General features: G+C 41.0%; 3 protein-coding genes across 3 annotated transcripts; 1 reads left to right on the plus strand and 2 right to left on the minus strand.

Annotated features, from left to right (window-relative positions):
* Positions 1 to 3,481: 3,481 nt before the first annotated feature.
* LOC311028655 (uncharacterized protein) lies at positions 3,482 to 7,287 on the minus strand (the record flags this gene model as incomplete). Its single annotated transcript, XM_084033348.1, has 4 exons — positions 3,482 to 4,028; positions 5,793 to 5,870; positions 6,562 to 6,682; positions 7,230 to 7,287. The coding sequence occupies 4 exons, from the start codon at positions 7,285 to 7,287 to the stop codon at positions 3,965 to 3,967; spliced, it is 321 nt and encodes a 106-aa protein (XP_083889474.1). The 3' UTR covers positions 3,482 to 3,964.
* A 3,190-nt stretch (positions 7,288 to 10,477) lies between these two features.
* On the plus strand, positions 10,478 to 13,104 carry ccl20b (chemokine (C-C motif) ligand 20b). Its single transcript, XM_084033154.1, has 4 exons — positions 10,478 to 10,655; positions 10,778 to 10,880; positions 11,752 to 11,826; positions 11,921 to 13,104. Exons 1-4 carry the CDS (start codon positions 10,574 to 10,576, stop codon positions 11,955 to 11,957), a joined length of 297 nt encoding a protein of 98 aa, XP_083889280.1. The 5' UTR covers positions 10,478 to 10,573; the 3' UTR covers positions 11,958 to 13,104.
* Positions 13,105 to 13,134: 30 nt separating this feature from the next.
* On the minus strand, positions 13,135 to 17,850 carry LOC311028529 (uncharacterized protein). The gene is made up of 4 exons (XM_084033153.1): positions 17,686 to 17,850; positions 14,994 to 17,587; positions 14,366 to 14,483; positions 13,135 to 13,389 (listed from the first exon to the last, which is right to left on the minus strand). Exons 2-4 carry the CDS (start codon positions 17,527 to 17,529, stop codon positions 13,149 to 13,151), a joined length of 2,895 nt encoding a protein of 964 aa, XP_083889279.1. The 5' UTR covers positions 17,530 to 17,587; positions 17,686 to 17,850; the 3' UTR covers positions 13,135 to 13,148.
* Between the last annotated feature and the right edge of the window lie 277 nt (positions 17,851 to 18,127).

Here is an 18,127-nt window from a genome sequence, read left to right on the forward strand (position 1 = left end):
GTCAATGATCGACTTCGTGGTTGTGTCATCTGACCTCCGGCCGTATGTCTTGGACACTCGGGTGAAGAGAGGGGCTGAGCTGTCAACTGATCACCACCTGGTGGTGAGTTGGATCCACTGGCAGGGGAGGAAGCTGGACAGACTTGGCAGACCTAAACGTGTTGTGAGGGTCTGCTGGGAACGTCTGGTGGAACCCTCTGTCAGGGAGGTCTTCAACTCCCACCTCCGGGAGAGCTTTGACCAGATCCCGAGGGAGGCTGGGGACATTGAGTCCGAATGGACCTTGTTCTCTGCTTCCATTGTGGACGCGGCTGTTCGAAGATTGTGGTGGCAATCCCCGAACCCGGTGGTGGATCACCGAACGCAGCTCTCGTGTTCCCGTGTGAGATCTCGCGTGACATGTATGTGCTTCAGATAAGGCTGCTGTCTTGAACTGATTGGAAGTGTATACAAACTATCCCGATGTTTTTACCCACCGTTATTAACTTATATTTGGCCAAACTGCCACTAATTTAAAAGTATACTCGTTTTATTCTGGGCGAAATCTTCAGTGGTCTCCCTCGTTTTGCATTGCGTTCGGTAATCGACACTTACGGACTATCCTTCGCGAGGAGCTGGCAGGGGTAGAATTGGTGAGTGTTCTTAACTGTCTTCTGTTATAAACTTCGGGTTCATGAACTGAGTTGTTGATGCTTCGTTTTATGTGTAGACACCCAGAGCAAGCTGCTGACGAGGTTTGGCACTGTTTTGAGCAATGTTAGTGGTTTAAAAATGCGATTTTGAAAGCGTGTGGCTGTTGGCCCCATGCTAACCCACTGTTTGCGATTTTGGACTCTAGCTTCCGCCCGTGCTAGCTCTGAACTGCGTGATGAGCGAAAATTACTTCCTCCACGGCTTAGTTGATATATTTTCATTCAGAAAATAGCTTTATTTTCAATTTCCGCCAAACTTACACTTTAAGAAGCTCCCCGGTGGCAAGGCACCGGGGGTGGATGAGATCCGCCCTGAGTACCTCAAGTCTCTGGATGTTGTGGGGCTGTCGTGGCTGACACGTCTCTGCAACATCGCGTGGCAGTCGGGGACAGTGCCTCTGGACTGGCAGACCGGGGTGGTGGTCCCTCTATTCAAAAAGGGGGACCGGAGGGTGTGTTCCAACTATGGGGGGATCACACTTCTCAGCCTCCCCGGGAAAGTCTATTCCAGGGTACTGGAGAGGAGAATTCGGCCGATAGTCGAACCTTGGATTCAGGAGGAACAATGCGGTTTTCGTCCTGGCCATGGAACACTGGACCAGCTCTATACCCTCTGCAGGGTGCTCGAGGGTTCATGGGAGTTTGCCCAACCAGTCCACATGTGTTTTGTGGACTTGGAGAAGGCATTCAACCGTGTCCCTCGTGGCATTCTGTGGGAGGTACTTCGGGAGTACGGGGTCGGGGGCCCTCTGCTAAGGGCTGTTCGGTCCCTGTATGACCGGAGCAGGAGCTTGGTTCGCATTGCCGGCAGTAAGTCAGACCTGTTCCAGGTGCATGTTGGACTCCGGCAGGGCTGCCCTTTGTCACCGGTTCTGTTCATTATCTTTATGGACAGGATTTCTAGGCGCAGCCGTGGGCCGGAGGGGATCTGGTTCGGGAGCCACTGGATTTCATCCCTGCTTTTTGCGGACGATGTGGTCTTGTTGGCTCCTTCGAGCCAGGACCTCCAGCATGCCCTGGGGTGGTTTGCAGCCGAGTGTGAAGCAGCCGGGATGAGGATTAGCACCTCCAAATCTGAGGCCATGGTTCTCGACCGGAAAAAGGTGGCTTGCTCCCTCCAGGTTGGGGGGGAGTTCCTGCCTCAAGTGGAGGAGTTTAAGTATCTTGGGGTCTTGTTCACGAGTGAGGGAAGGATGGAACGTGAGATTGACAGGCGGATCGGTGCAGCGGCTGCAGTAATGCGGTCGTTGTATCGGTCCGTCGTGGTGAAGAGAGAGCTGAGCCGAAAGGCGAAGCTCTCAATTTACCGGTCAATCTACGTTCCTACCCTCACCTATGGTCATGAACTTTGGGTCATGACTGAAAGAATAAGATCCCGGATACAAGCGGCCGAAATGAGCTTCCTCCGCAGGGTGGTGGGGCGCTCCCTTAGAGATAGGGTGAGGAGCTCCGTCACACGGGAGGAGCTCGGAGTAGAGGCGCTGCTCCTCCACATCGAGAGGAGCCAGTTGAGGTGGCTCGGGCATCTGTATCGGATGCCCCCTGGACGCCTCCCTCGGGAGGTGTTCCAGGCATGCCCCACCGGGAGGAGACCCCGAGGAAGACCCAGGACACGCTGGAGTGACTATGTCACCCGGCTGGCCTGGGAACGCCTTGGGGTCCTCCCGGAGGAGCTGGGGGAAGTGTCCGGGGAGAGGGAAGTCTGGGCGTCCCTGCTCAGGCAGCTGCCCCCGCGACCCGGTCCCGGATAAGTGGAAGAAAATGGATGGATGGATGGATGGATTTGATTCGGAAAATCTAGAAAAGCTGCACGATTTAACCATTTAATCTGCATTCAGGTATAGATCTAATTTACATGGCTCGGTGGGCACACCTCTCTCCCTCTACCAATCAATAACATTCTGGGGAAATCAAAGTCATTGTTTTTTTTTGTTTTACTTTGATTGCCTGCTCTACTGGGAGTGTCTTTTTATAGAACCAGGTGGAAATAATGAGTAACATTGAGGAAACATTAAAAACAATACTCCAAGCAAGATTCAAACTTCAAATATAAAATAAAGGCGTTTTTATTTGAATATAAGCCATAAAGATACTTTGCAGAAATGTAAGTCATTGTTACATTCATAGTTTGCAAAATTGGATACACAGATTTGAAACACACATAATAAAGCTTGCAGAGTTTTCATTGGGTTTCTTTTGATGGTGATGGATTAGTGTGTTTCATCACAGTGCATCATATCATTTACTTCACAAAATGATATGCATTTCTGTCTGTCGTATGAACACATGACAGAAGAACATGATACAAACAAAGAAACCGTCCTCATTCAAATCCTGCTCTACGGGGCCATTAAATCATACGTCTTTTCCATGCCAAAGACATTCTGTTCTCTTAATTGCTGCCTGAAGACATTTAATTAATTAAAGCTCGGCTCTCGGGTCATTAGGTTTGTACGTCAAACGTCTGCATAGTATTTCTTCCAGTCATGATGCATTGCTTTGGTATTTGAAGTGACTTTGATTGTTACAGTAATGTTCTCCTGGATGACAACATCTGAGGTTAATTGTAGGTATACTGCATGTTAAGGTGACCTAGAAATAAACAGTCACAAATTTGACTGAGATGTGGTTCTATAAATTAAGGTTTTGCTAAAAATGTTTAGAGCATATCTCATTCTGGATATTAATAATGTAAGCATGTATAAAGTTTCTGATGTTTACCATCAAAATATACCGATTAATAGATATACAGTATATTCCAGTTGCGGGTGCAGGCTCGGAAACCCATCTATACAGTAACTGGCTAGCTAATGTTTTTAAAGTAAGGCTGTTTTAAACGTGATACAAACATCATAAATAATGCTTTGAAATTGTAGTTTAATAGAAGAATTTATTGTTTAAAGTTATTTCAATTACTCTGTCCTTGAACAGAGCACAATGAAGTGATGTACACAATAATGCATCATAATGCATAATAATACTACTACCAATAATAGACATTTTTCTGTATTGGACCATTTTGCATAATGAGTTCTTCATGTATGTTAGTACTCAAAGTATTTGAGGCATTAGAAAAAGGATAGTACCTCTTTCCCCACTGTACTTTTACACCATGAGCTGATGTCTTTCTCCAGAGTAACTTGCAAGATGTTAAGAAGCAGGTCAGGTTGTTGAAAGACATATTGAGGGTCAATTTGATAACAGAAGATTAGAAGTATCAGTGGCAGAGTTGTCACTATCTATTGGTTAATGACAGTTGTAGTTTGGGATATTCAGACGGTCTTCCTCCTGTGTGGGCGGCTGGGCTTCCTCACTCCCTTGCGTGTTTTTCTGTTGCTGCAACATAAAACAGGTAGGCCTGCATTACTTCACACTAACAGGGCGAGTTTTGGCACACTGTACAGTTTATGTTTTCATAGATTTTGTACATACCTAAGAGATAAAATCCCTTCATGTGGTTGTAGACACAACACAAAAGGCAAGTGTATTTAGTTTCTGTAAGTTATATTCCCCAGTGAAATGGAATTTGAGCAGAGGACTGAGGCTGAACCCTCCCTTTTTGCTCAAAGTTGCAGATAGATTTAAGGAAATGCCATCTGAAATTGTAATGTTTTCATTTATGTAATTGTATTTTTATTTTGTATAGTGATAGTAAGTCTATTTTCTTATTTTCAGTATTCTAGTTTTACTCTGAACTCGACTACGTTAAAAAAAAAATCAGAGGCAGACAAAAGCAGTATTTTCCTTCAGTAGCTGTCAGTAGCACAGTTTAGCTAGCTAATTTTAGCTAACCTTAGCTCCATGAGCCATTTGAAAAGGGGTTATGATGTTATTGATATTAAACCAGGCTATCTAGGCATTTCAAATAGCAAGGGAATGAAGGGATTTCATATGCAGCATTGATTCTGACTTTTTACAGTTCCAGTTCCAGTAAAAATCTTACATAGCCTATTGTACTTAACTCTGAGGCCCAAGCTAACAGTTCTCAGGTTAGCATTCAAACATTAAGACACAGCATTGTTCTTGTATAGTTAGCTCAGATTTTAAGTATGATAAGGCTTCAGGGAGGAGGACTTAGGCATGTGTTTAGCAAAAAGCTGTAGCTTCAATCCAATTAGAGAAGGACAGAACTGCTAACGTTGAGCAGCATTCTTCACAGTGGTAAAAATACACAGTCCTGTTGGGCTTTTTTCTAAATTAACCTGTAATCCTACAACGTAATGGGTCACAGCCCATGGCCAAGCCTCTGTTTTCCCCTTGGGGTACCCTGTGGTCCCCACTCCTCATGTGTTCTCCATGTCCCCGGTTTGTCTCTCCGTATGAACGTGTGTGTGCTTTCTCACTTTCTTATATGGGGATTCCTCCTCAACCGAAACGTCTGCCATCATGCTGAGAATCACCTCTATCAATCTCCCTGCTCTTGCAACACACTTGTGCTCCAGGTATTTTAGCTGAATGTGTGTGTCCTCTCTCTCACTCTCTTATGGGGATTCCTCCTCAACCGAAACGTCTGCCATCATGCTGAGACTCACCTCTATCACTCTCCCTGCTCTTGCAACACACTTGTGCTCCAGGTATTTTAGCTGAATGTGTGTGTGCTCTCTCTCACTCTCTTATGGGGATTCCTCCTCAAGCGAAACGTCTGCCATCATGCTGAGACTCACCTCTATCACTCTCCCTGCTCTTGCAACACACTTGCGCTCCAGGAATTTAGCTCTACTCCCACTCGCTATCAGATCAGTATCGCAACCACTGTGGTAGTTTCACTGTCCAGGCCCTGGATGGATGAGCTACAGTCTTGCATTTGAGCCAAATCAGTTAAATCACTCCGACTTGATTGATGACTGTGATTATGAGCATGGGCGTCTTTTGTAGATGTTTTCCCAGGATTTTGTGCGCCAACCTCTTTAGGTAGGGATTATTGCTCTTATACAGCCTCATGCACAGTCAAACCTTGACAGGCCGGTTGTGCCGAGTTATGGTTGCTAATCTATGATTGGACAATCTGTGTTTTTGGTAGCAGTGTTGGGATTTATAAAGCAGTTTTGGTCTCTTTTTTTAGAAATGTATTTGGTTGTGGCAGCTGTGTGTGTACGTTACCACAGAATCGCAAGAAGGTTTCGCATCTTGTGAGGTGTCGCGGTCACGCATACTTGGTGCCGTTTCCACTTGATGACACTTGGAGAGACAGACACAAGAGAAAAGTTGTCAAAGTTGTATAAACTGGGAAAGATGATTGTGAGAGTCTGGTACAAATGGGAAACTGAGGAAATGCAGGGAGAGAAAACAAAGCCAGAAGGAGTTCAGGGAGTCGTACTTTGTGTCACTTACACAAAGAACGAACAAAGCAGTGTAGAAGAAAACTCTTCAGGTCCAATTCTGTAGCTGGTTCAAATGAGGTTTAATCACTGACAGTGGAGAAAAAGACATTCACAGTGTATCCATGAAGATCCAGTCTGTTGAATGGCCTGGCCGAGTTGGATTTATACAGAACATTCGAGAGAACAAAATGGAAGGTGTCATGAGTGTATTTGCATTGAATCAACACATGTCTCTCTGCAGAGGAAGAGACATCTGTTGATATCTACAAGGTGTGACCGTTCTCGGGAGAGCTAGATGATGTCACTACAGGGGTCACTCATCGGGCCTTGATCAATGTATGAAAGACAAATATTACGGCAACAGTTCAGGAAGAGGAAAAGATCAAAGAGTCTTTTCATCAAGACTGCAAGGGTTAAATTCAATAGAAACAGCTCAGCAGGACATTTGATGTTTAGAGAGAAAGGAACATTATACCAAAACCAAATAAGAATTGTAAGGTAACACATTTTCTTCTACAGCAGGAAATGTAAAATGTGAAATGTCTTACACTGCATTAATGCTGCACCCTTCTGTGATGCCCTGCCGCCGGCACTGAACCACTCCTCCTCTTTTTACAATGGATTTCACAGCATTGAGTTCGGAAAAAGACGTGCAGCAGCCAAGATGCCCTGCACAAACACATACAAGCAGGCAGAATAGTCACATGCTATTTGAATGAAACCATTTTTTTGGCAGGCAACATCACATACTTAAGATATCTTGAATGTTTTTGTGGGGTTTAGTTTTTTGTTTACATTCCTGTGTTTTGATTGGATGACATGCTTATAAGTTAGAAGTGAATCAAAGAGCTGGAAAGCTTTTTATTTATTTAGTCATAAAGACAGACTACATCTTGCACGGTAGTTTTGACAACAAGATTCACGTCTCAGAAAATCTCCGATAAGAATTTATGCTGTCCAACACTTTGGACCAATCATCCATAAACACTACAAAAACATTGCTGATGATCATACAATATGACACATGATTTGCCACATGGGATACTTTTTACAATGTACTTTTGTAGAAGTTCGGAGGAGCCTCTTTACTTCAAGCCTGCACTTTTTTTTCACCAGTTGAGGGCAGAGTAGCAAATAGCAAATATTGTCATACAAAGCTGATAACTAATAATGAATTAGTTCATTATCCTTCATGTCATCGTTTAACATAACTTACCTGCTGACTGAATGGTCACCCAAAGAAGAGCCAGTGTTAGAATAGAAAGCAGCCTCATTTCGCTAGACGAGGAGTTGTGAATGTCGCTACAGGAATGGGTGTGAAGTTGAAGTGGAGAGTATTGTTCGGAGCGTTTGTGGGATCACTGCCTGGAAAAGAGACCTCGGAGGGAGGTCACAAGTGTGTATTCACTTACACAGCAGGCGCTTTCTGTATTTGGCCGCATTGTTTTTCACTGTAGAACCGTTGATTTGGCAAACACTAGATACCAGACCGCATTGTATGGGTTGCAATTAACTGTCAGCTGACCTTAATTCTCTGTCGCCCGAGCAAACATGCAATCAAAGTTCATTTCTCCAGTCTTGGCACATGGTGTGGTTTACAGCTATGTAATCTGATCTGGTGATAAACTACGGAAATGGAAAAAACCCGAGCTGAATTTCTTTTTCCTTGATGCTAACTTGTACATGAAAAGAGTGACTTGATTTATTCTTAGTCAACAAATTCTCGCAAATGTATCTTGAAATGTCTTCAGAATCATTTGATATGCTTTTACCCAAAATTAAACCTCAAATATTTGGGGTTCTTAAGAAACTTTGGCATCGTCACAAGGTTCAGAACAATACAGACTTAAAGGAGCAGCTCACAATGTCACACTTATTGTACAAACTTCCTCAGCTGATAACATTCATTGCCACCGTAACAAAATATAAGGTTACAGCCACTGTTGAATGAAAACCTTGAGGGTGCAATGTGTGATCTTGCTGGGGAATTAGTACAAATGGACTTGTTTTAAGGAATTTGTTCGAACCTTAAATAACTCATAAATCTAATTAAAGCTTACAATGACACAGTGTTTTTACAACTGTTGCCATGCAATACTGTAATCTTTTTGTTGTGGAAGCAAGGAAATCTTAGCTCTTATCTCAGCATTGTAAACACAAGTTCACATTCCTGGACATTACCAATTGCAGTCTTGTTGCTATTTTTAGCTCCTCAAAGGCTTTGATCTAAAAATAGATCACCAACGCTTTGTAACCCTGCAGGAAAACTTACGTCATAATGGATGTACGTGCTTTTCTTATTCATTCGGATCAAAGCTGTAGAAGGGATATCAAAAAAATAAAAGTTAAATGTTTTGTCCTGCATGTACAGTACTTATTTTGTACACATATCTACAGTAGGTGCAGGAGCATGCGCTTATACTAGTATACTGTACTGTATATATAATTCTTATATATCAATATTTATGTTGTGTGGACAAATTGTATTTTGATGCTTTGGCAATATTGTTATTGAAACTTTCATGCCAATAAAGCTGGTTAACGTGTATGGTGATGCATCTACATTGTTCTTAATGTTTGGAAGGCAAATCTGACAATTTTTTATTTAGTTCCTTACATTGAACAGGTTGATTCTGTCCACACGTGTGATAACCGGTAAACTATGTTAAATGTGGATTGTGTGTGTGTGTTTTTAAAGAGGTGTCAAGAATTGATTCATTTGAAATGACTTCCTGATCAACTCTTGAACTGCATTATATGCACAGACAAGTATGAAAACACTCTAAAAAGGCTAAAGTCCACAGGTAATGTGACTCTTATTATATCCTCCGCCATCGTCATTAAAGTTCCCCGCCTGTCAATTTATGATACTGTATCAAAGCCTTTTTTCCTGCAGTAGTAAAACTATTATGTACTACATCATTTGATATTTCAACAACAAAGGGGAATCCGCCCTGATGACATGCGGGGTATTCTAATTGCTCCTGGATACAAAGCAATTTAAACTGGTAAACAATTTCTCTTTCGTCAGTCCCATTCCTCTTGTGTCTATCATGTCCCCGGTTTGCGCATTTGTGTGTATGTATGTGTGTGTCCTCCCACTCACCTGGAACCTGCCTACCAGCACACTTAACCGTTTGGTTTAAATGTTAAGATCATCTTCAATAGAAACCGCCATAGTGAGATTTATACCGGTTAGCAAGTAGCCACATGCCACAGTCAAGGCAGCATACCACTGATATTCACAGCCACTTTGGATCTCTGTGTCACTTTAAAACACGTCACTTGATAAGTGATTGTTTTACACAAAGCCAACAGGAGTGTTTTGTCTCAAAGTAGCAAAATGAAGAGACATGCGTCAGAGTGAAATCATCTGATGAGGGACTTTCTACTCAACAGGCCCCTCTTTGTCTTTCCGAATCCTTGTTATGCATCGCTATCTAAACTATGTGTTCCCGAGATACACTTTGTCACTTTCTAAATCTTATCACCACTTATCATACTTTCACCGTCCTACACTCCATTCCCCACGTATTCACACAGGAGTCATCACTACCTTGATGTTATCTGACACTTAACTGGCATCCTGTCTCTCTTTTCTATCGTGGAAAGTACAAATTGCAACTGACACACACACACCCTCACAGACACACACACACACACCCTCACCTACACACACACACACACACTCCCACACACACACACGATGATGACATCCCTTTCACGTTTCTGCAAGGGAGGCAGTTATTGAATAACTTCTAAGGGGAAGTAAAGAGAAAAATAAATATTCCTGCTGTGAGAACTTAACTTTCTGGCTGCTTTTAAATGACTTTTTGTGAAAAATTTAAATTGATCGAAGTGAACTTTTGCAATATGTTCTCATATTTGACCATATGCATGATATGTAAATCATTTCCAGTTTATTCAGTCTTTTAAAAATAAGGCGAAAAACAAACTTTTAATGTTGCACTATTTTGTATTAAAACCTGTTCGGTAATAATCCCTTGGCATGGAAAAAACATTATTTACTGTCCTTTAAACTCTTTAACGGAGTCGTGTTGGGTGTATTTGTACTTTTTGAGTATTTTAAAGAATTATTTTACACAAGTATGTAAGTATATAGTTTGATTACGTGTGGGCTGCAGCTGCTGTTAAGTTTATATTGTCTTAACATCTCTGTGATGGCTTCCTCGGTGATGCTTTTATTCTGCTGTTAACGTGGTGGCTCTAGTTTCAATAATCCAATCCATTCAAATCCACGTTTATTTATAGCACAGTTAAAAACAACAAAGTTGACCAAAGTGCTGTACAAGTCCGACAGCAAATTACACATAATTCTTCCTAATACACCTCCCTGAGTCAGTATAACCAGGTGTACTATTACCTGGGTTGTTTCCGCATTATGCAACAATGCTGCCGAACGCTGGAAAATCCCACTTAGCTCTATTTAAGGAGTGCACAGTGCTGACTCTGCCACACTCTCACTGAATCCCTTCAGGCACTTTACACTGCTACCAGTGAACTACAGCCACATACCACCACCAGCAGAGCCGAGGAACCATGGCAAGCAGCAAAGTGTGTCTCCTGACAGCTCTGTGCTCCCTTGTCTTCCTCACGATGTTTATCGACAGCACACAGTCAGGTGAGTCCTCCAGCTGTTACTGATAAATAATGTGCAGTATGCAGTAAAATTTACTTGACGTGTTAAAGAAAGGTTGGGTATTTTTATTTTTTTACAATTTGTTTTTACAATCATCTTTGCAGCGAGCTGCTGCATGAGGTACACTGTAAATCGGTTTCCATGCCAACGACTGCTGGGCTACACCATCCAGACCATATTCACTTCCTGCGACATCAATGCCGTTATGTGAGTTAAACGATTTCATCTCATGTCAGACTGCAATTCTGCAAATTATTGATTATTTTCTTGACTGAAACATTGAAAAATTTAGATCACTTTATTCTGGAGAACATGTGATCAAATGTCTTGCTTAGTCCAACAATAGTTGAAAAGACAAACATATTTTTTTTCTTTTTTTACCTCAAAATGACTTAAACTGTAAATTTATTATCAAAATAGTATTTTATATTTATATTTATATATATTTATTACAGTAATAGTACTGCAAGATTCTGTTCTGTGAAGCAGTTGCAGACTTGCTTACAACTTAAACACCCACTAAATGTACCAGAAATAGAAATGTGGCAGTGCAGTGAATCTATTAAAATTTGGGTGACTGAAAGAAAATAGACACAAACATGAGGTGGAACAAAAAATGAACACAGGAGAGTTGGGTTTTATGTCTTTTTTAACATGATACCTTGTGTGGCTTACAAATTTGGCCTTCAGTCAGATCAAAAATATGTGCATCACGTTCTAACTTGACTCAACATAATCATTGATTCGGCCTTCTTAATGGATTCTTTACACCATAAAATAAAGACACAGAGCGAGAGTGTGAGAGGATATTAAGTGTTTGAATTTGATAAAGTGGTGCTTTAGCAAATAAATCCAGACGTTTCGAGGTCAAACTTTTCCAAAGCAGGTATCAGATGTAACGTAACAAAGCGTCTAAGTTGCACAGCAGTTAAAGTGTGACCCAAAATCATCAATCATGAAGCGCTACAGGACTTTCCGGACTCTGAAGCTGTTGTAAATATGTACCCTCCTGTCTCTGGTGTAATGAAGCCTATTCATGCAGCTCGTGTTTGATAATTTCTTCCTGTTTTTCCCACAGATTTCACCTTCCGGGGAGGTTCGTGTGCGCCGACCCTTCCGCCAAGTGGACTCAGCGAGGGAAGAAGTGCATCGAGTGAGTCCGCTCTTCGTGTCATCTTTCTGTATATTATTATCAATTCATGTTGTACTATGACCAAATACTGAAACATTTCTATTTGTCTTTGCAGTGAAAGGAAGAGGAAGAACGTTCAGATCGGCGGGTAGCATGTGCTCCGAACACCAGTTCCTATGTGCAGCATAGGACTTATGCACTTGTGCTCCCAAGATAGGAACTATCATGTGATTTTTGTTAAATTACATTATTATTTGTTCTGTTTTATAAACAGGGAAGTGTAGTATTCTTAATACATACATTAATACATACATCTTATACTTAAACTGTACGCTGTAGCTACAGAGCACCAACAACAACATAATGAAAACATTGTTTTCAAGAAGTGTCTTTATTTTAAAGAATTTATTAAAACAGATTCCTCACTTTACTGAGTCGGTCGATAAAAGGTCAGAATTTCAAATTAAATTCAAGAATAGCAGTTATAGTTGTATATTCTAGAAGTTATATAGAAACTATATTTTTACCCAAAAGAAGACAATGTTGTCTGGCTGATAATGAACAATGTAATGAAGTTGCAATTAAAATAACAATTATAGCAGATTCACAAAAGCATGTTAGATGAGATAATTATACATGTCAACAGAGTTTCATCATTCTTTCACTATAAATAGCTTTATAGTTGTTAAAATCATCTTATTGCACATGGTCTGATTGTATATGTTCTGTATCGCCTTGTTCCATCTCTTCATTGATGATATCAAATCTACAAGATTCTGCATGTTTTTGAGTCATTTCATACACACAACTCTACAGATTTGATATCTTTGGGAAAAATAAAGTCTTTGAACAAATCTTGTCTGCAAAGCATGAGTTTGTTATGAGATTTAAGGGTTGAACAAACATCACATTAACATATAACATTAATAATACAAGTAAGTGCTTTAAAAAAATGTGTGTGCTGCTTTTAAGATGAAATACTTTAAAACAACTATATCCAGTGGTTACACAATAAGACAGAATGTGTGATCTTTTTTCAGAATTTTCATTTTTACAAAGTGCTTGTAGACGGGCTCCCAAGCGACGTCTTTACTAGTTTTCAGCCAGTAAACGTGTTTTCTTCCAACATGTTTTCTACGCTCGTGCTGCTTTGGAAACCTGGAACTGTACACATGTCAAACCATGTATTGTGGTCAATCCTTCTTTTAAGTTCTTCGTTTTCTTGTTCTGTTTCTATCTAATACAATATTTACAATTGTATCTGCCATAATTTCACTTCCCCGTTTGAGAATCTGATTATGGGAAAAACTAATTTTACACACGCTTAATCATAAATTCGTCTCTCACGGTCTGTCCACCACCGTGAGGAGGAATTTGTCCCCGTTGAGATCATCTTTGGTCTTCAGAGCCTGGCGGAGTTTCTCCCAGAACAGCTCTCGATGCTCCCCGGCGCGAGGCCAGCTCAGGAAGGTCCGCCTCTTTAGCAGCTTCCTCATGCGGTAGTAAGGCGACAGCTGAGTGATGGGAATCTCCTCCAGGAACACCAGGATCAGGACGTCCTTCTGCTCATCGAACAGACGGAAGCTAAACCGAGGAAGGATGAGGGGATGAGAAAGGGGGAGACAACACTCACCACATCTCTTTTCAATACATTTCTCAACGTCATGTTTTGCCTGTAAAATGGAAGACAACCATCAAAAGTTCCTAGATCTGAATGTCACATGTATGTTTTGGTCTCAACAGTTGCAAAACATATTCCATTTACAATGGTTTATGAAAAACAGAGAAAAGCAGAAAATCCTCAAATTATGAAAAGTTGGATACATGGAATGTTTGATATTTCTGCTGGGAAAATGACATGGACAGGAACTATCAAAAGAGAACAAAGGAGAACAAAATTTAAGCCAAAAAGTTATGGAAATTGTTTTTGTGTCTTCAAGTTTCAGACTTGATATCAGCATTAATTAAGTATTCGTGAGTAATATTGCAAGTTTTCATCTTACAAAAACTTTAATGTCCTTTAACAAGTTTGTCGGAAAACACTTAGAATGCTGTAATTTTGGTTCAGTATCTGCAAAAAAATGGAAACAAAGTGAACGAAAAAACTAAATGTGCAAAGGCCTTTACTCTCTTATAACTACGATATGTGGACCCTCTTAATCTACAATGGTTTATTCTGTTTTACTTATCTTTATATCTTCTCAGCAAACCTCACTATTAGTCAAGACAATTCCTAACATTAGGTTTAATTTCTGAAAAATTTGACTTCAATATCCAAAACTTGTAGCGTTAAAGAGAAGTTCATATAACTAAATGGGGATATCAGATTTTTGTTTGTGGGATAAATAAGACCTTTTTTTTGCGGGTGACTTTGTATTGAAAGACTAAATGGAGATTAAGCACAACAGTTCATTTAAATAGCATTGCTATTGAGATTAATATAAATGATAGGCAGTGAGGGAATAATCACACAAACTTGTTTCACACCGACTTAGTGAGGCGTTATACTGCTGTGTGTCTCTGCTCAGAGAAGTTTAAAGTCAGCCGACGGCGGCGTTACCTGGCCACCTGGATCTCTCTGGAGCACCACTCACTCTCCAGGTATCTGCGGCTGATCACACAGATGGTCTTCCTGCTTCCATAGATGGCATCTGTGATGTTGTCTATGATCGGTTTGCCTGAGGAAGAGAAAAGGAAAACCGGTTCTTCTGATGGTGCAGTACAGAAAGTAATATGGTGACACCGTCTGGCGTATAGATGAAACTACAGAATCACTGTTTTGGCTGATCTATCGAAGTAACATGCACTTTAACTTATTGCTTCTCAAATGATAGCTTTGCCTGGTATACACACTGAAATCACATGGCATGTGCTTGTACATTGCGTATAAAAAAAAATATCATCATTCTTTGTTTTTTACTGTCAGTTGACTTAAAAAAATCCATAATGCACTGCAGATATTTGATGTGCATGTGAACATAATGAGCAAAGTATGGGGTACTTTGCTCATTATGTTCATGTGACTGCCTCATTTCCCAATCACCCTTGCAGTACTGGCCCCTTTACCCCAGTCAATTGCTAGATTGTTACTGCTGCTTCGTGCCCCTGATAACAAACCTTGCAACTGATTCTAGATCCACCAACTAGCATGGCTAAAACATTTTTTTGTCCAACGCCTGGTGTCTTACCTGGCTCGAAGTCTCGATGGTGTAGACACAATTTCCAGCCCTGCACTCCTTCCAGTTCTGGCAACAGCATCTCAGTGACCCACGGCTCGTCATGGGTGTTGTAAGAGATGAAGGCGTCGTACTGCCTGGGAGCTTGCTTGTTTTTATGCTTTTTGTCAAAGAGCAAAGCCAGGAAGAGGTAGTAGGCGTACACCAGCTGCCATCTCAGGAAATGGTAGGTGAAGGACGCCACCATAAACATGAGGATGGTACATGTGGTGGAGATATAGCAAATGAACTCAGTGTCCACTGTGCAGGACTGGACATCGAGGTCAAACAGTTTCGTACCTTTAAGGTCTGGAGGATAGTTGCACACAAAGTTATAGGCGTCAAAAACTTGTGTTTGCTTGTCGTTTACTACCCAATCAAGGAACCAGGCGTTGCTGCAGTCGCAGGTGAAACTATTGCCTTGAATATCGATGTAAACGAGAGCCGGAAGGGACTTAATTAATTCCTCACTGAAAACGGAATATTGATTCCTTCTCCCCTGCAGGAACTCAAGCTTTGTAAGGTTCGCATCTATGAGGAAATCTAGAGACTGAAGGCTTGTTCTTGATATGTAGAGAACTTTGAGGCTTGGAATTGGGTAAAACAACTCTGGAGAGAGATCCGACAGGTCGTTCGAGCTAATGTCAAGTTTTTGCAGTCGAGGCGTGTAAGTAAATGTGTCTTTGTGCAAGGATAGAAGTTGAGTGTTCCTGGCATTAAATTCCAGGAGATTAGTCAAACCTTGAAGGAAGTTCCTAGGCAGCAGGGACTTCTTCCTACGGCTATTTCCAAGAATAACCAGTGACTCAAGTTGGGACAGCTTAGAAAATGGTGGATCAGACAAAGCTGTAGAGTCAGTGTATTTAATTTTATTATCCCTCAAATCCAAACTTATTAAATTGATTAGATCATCGAAAACACCTTTCAGTTGGAGTACCTTTTCTGTTATTGTATTTAAGTTTAGCTGTATGTAGGTAAGATTCGTCAATCCAAGAAAGCATCCCTTTTCAAGTTTCTTTATTTTATTTTCATTTAATGACAAGTTCTGGAGTGACTGCAAGCCTGATAATTCCCCAGGTTTAATGACGTAAAGTTTATTCAGATTCAAACGGAGTTGTATTAGTTGTGGCAAGTGCGTTTTAAAAGCATCTCCTAATTTGGAGATGCTGTTGTTGTGTAGCTTTAAAACTTGCAGTCGTATCAAACCCTTGAAAACAAATTTGTTTATTGCTGAGATTGAATTTTGATTAAGGCTGAGCTCTTTGAGCTTTGTTAGGTTGGCGAAATCGTTGCACTCAAGTGTTTGTATTTCATTCTGGCTGAGGTCGAGCTCTTCAAGGGTTGGCAGATTCCTCGTGGCAGCTGGAATGGACGGAAGTTTGTTTTGACTCAGACTCAAGATCCTTAAACCTTTAAGAGAACTGAATGCCTTGTCTTCGATATTTTTTATGTGATTTTTGGATAAATCTAACTCTTTCACGTTAATACACAACTCAAACAAATTGGAACTGACGTAAAGTAGGTTGTTTTCTCTGAGTTGGAGTTTGGACACTGTTGGGATGGTGCAGGAAACATTGATCAGTGCTGTAAGGCGTGTATGTCTCATGTCATTCATCCGCAGAGTAGTCAGCGAGGGGTTGAAGTTCTCTCGCAGTGTTTTCATGTCGTCATGATCCATTTGAAGCCCACTAATATCAAGAGTGGACACTCGACTGAGAGATGTCTTGTTACGAATGTCCCATTTCATCTTAAGCTTTTTGGGAGGGGCACCGACGCTTAGCCAGGTGAGATTTGGAAAAACATCTGCAGTGATCCGAAAGACCGCAATGGGATTTTTAGACAAATCAAGGGCAGCGAGTTTTATTGAGCTGTTTGTCAGTTGCCATGACTCAAAAGTGGTCAACTGGTTATTTTTGACTATCAGTGACTTAAGATTTGGCAGTTGCTGCAATATAGAATGAACTTTTGTCACGTGAAGGTGGTTGTTGGAGATGTCCAAAAACGTCAAGCTTGTCAAGGACTTAAAAGACGTGGACGCCACCCGCTTGATGTGATTACTTCCAATTCTGAGCTCTGTGAGGTTGCTCAAACCGCCAAATATATCATCTCCAAGCTCTTCAAGCTTGTTATTATTTAGACTGAATATCTTGAGGGAAATCAGATTGGCAAAGGCGCCCGTGTCTATTTTTGAAATACGGTTGCGTTTCAGGTCTAACTGCGTCAAACCAGATAGAATTTTGAAATCAGATTCTTTTATATTTTGAATTTTGTTCTCAGACAAGTAGAAACCTTTCACGGTTGAGGGAATGTCTTGAGGAACTGCTGTGAGTTGAGTCTTTGTACATATGGCGTTGTCAAAACTGATTCGGCAGGACTTCAGAGAAAATCCTCTGACTGGAACAGCAAAACTGCTGATATGCACCAAGAGAAAAATGAAACAGAAATAAAAAGATTGAGATCCTCCTTTTGGCATTGTTTTGCTGTGCTTGTCTTTCACTATGGGACCCATATAGCTCTTCGTCACATCGACAAATTAAATTTCTCAACGTATAGTCCACCTGATGATCCTGAAAATCCAATAAAACAAACATCAAAGACCATTAAGGACGGTTTATTAAACCGTATTATCAACGATCGGGACTCAATAATGGTTTGCGATACTCACTGTGTCACACAAAGAAGAGCTGATTCATCACTGATGTTGTATCCACAAGAGGTGTGATAAAATGCTCCTCTCGGATGAAAATGATGGAAATGATCTCTCAGCACGTACAAGAAAGTACACGTTAGAGATGTGTTTGGCTCAAGCTGAAACACTGATTCCTCTGCCCATCATCTCTCTCATTTTGTACGCCAATCAAGTGAGGAAGTGAGAGCAGAAGGAAGTGCTGGCTGTTTATTTGGTTTGTTTTTTTGTCATCAGAAGCAACGGAAATATTTGTCTCAATCTAGTTTTTCCTTTTCAAGATGCTGAATTCACCATCATGTAGATTTTGATGTTATATTACATATACGTAATATAACTTTATTAAATTGATAAGATCATCGAAAACCTCTTTCGTCTCTGAGTACATGTAACAACCTCTAAACCCATTTTCACAAAGCCT

The sequence above is a fragment of the Eutrigla gurnardus genome (assembly GCF_963514095.1).
Source record: "Eutrigla gurnardus genome assembly, chromosome: 18".
NCBI lineage: Eukaryota > Metazoa > Chordata > Actinopteri > Perciformes > Triglidae > Eutrigla > Eutrigla gurnardus.

What these genes read in the sequence shown, in the direction of transcription:
- ccl20b (XM_084033154.1), top strand. Translation starts at nt 10,574, where the DNA reads ATGGCAAGCAGCAAAGTGTGTCTCCTGACAGCTCTGTGCTCCCTTGTC. An exon ending in TATCGACAGCACACAGTCAG is followed by an intron (nt 10,656 to 10,777) that starts GTGAGTCCTCCA and finishes TCATCTTTGCAG; the next exon opens with CGAGCTGCTGCATGAGGTAC. An exon ending in TGCGACATCAATGCCGTTAT is followed by an intron (nt 10,881 to 11,751) that starts GTGAGTTAAACG and finishes TTTTTCCCACAG; the next exon opens with ATTTCACCTTCCGGGGAGGT.
- LOC311028529 (XM_084033153.1), bottom strand. Translation starts at nt 17,529, where the DNA reads ATGGGTCCCATAGTGAAAGACAAGCACAGCAAAACAATGCCAAAAGGA. An exon ending in CCATCGAGACTTCGAGCCAG is followed by an intron (nt 14,484 to 14,993) that starts GTAAGACACCAG and finishes TCTCTTCCTCAG; the next exon opens with GCAAACCGATCATAGACAAC. An exon ending in AGAGAGATCCAGGTGGCCAG is followed by an intron (nt 13,390 to 14,365) that starts GTAACGCCGCCG and finishes TCCTCGGTTTAG; the next exon opens with CTTCCGTCTGTTCGATGAGC.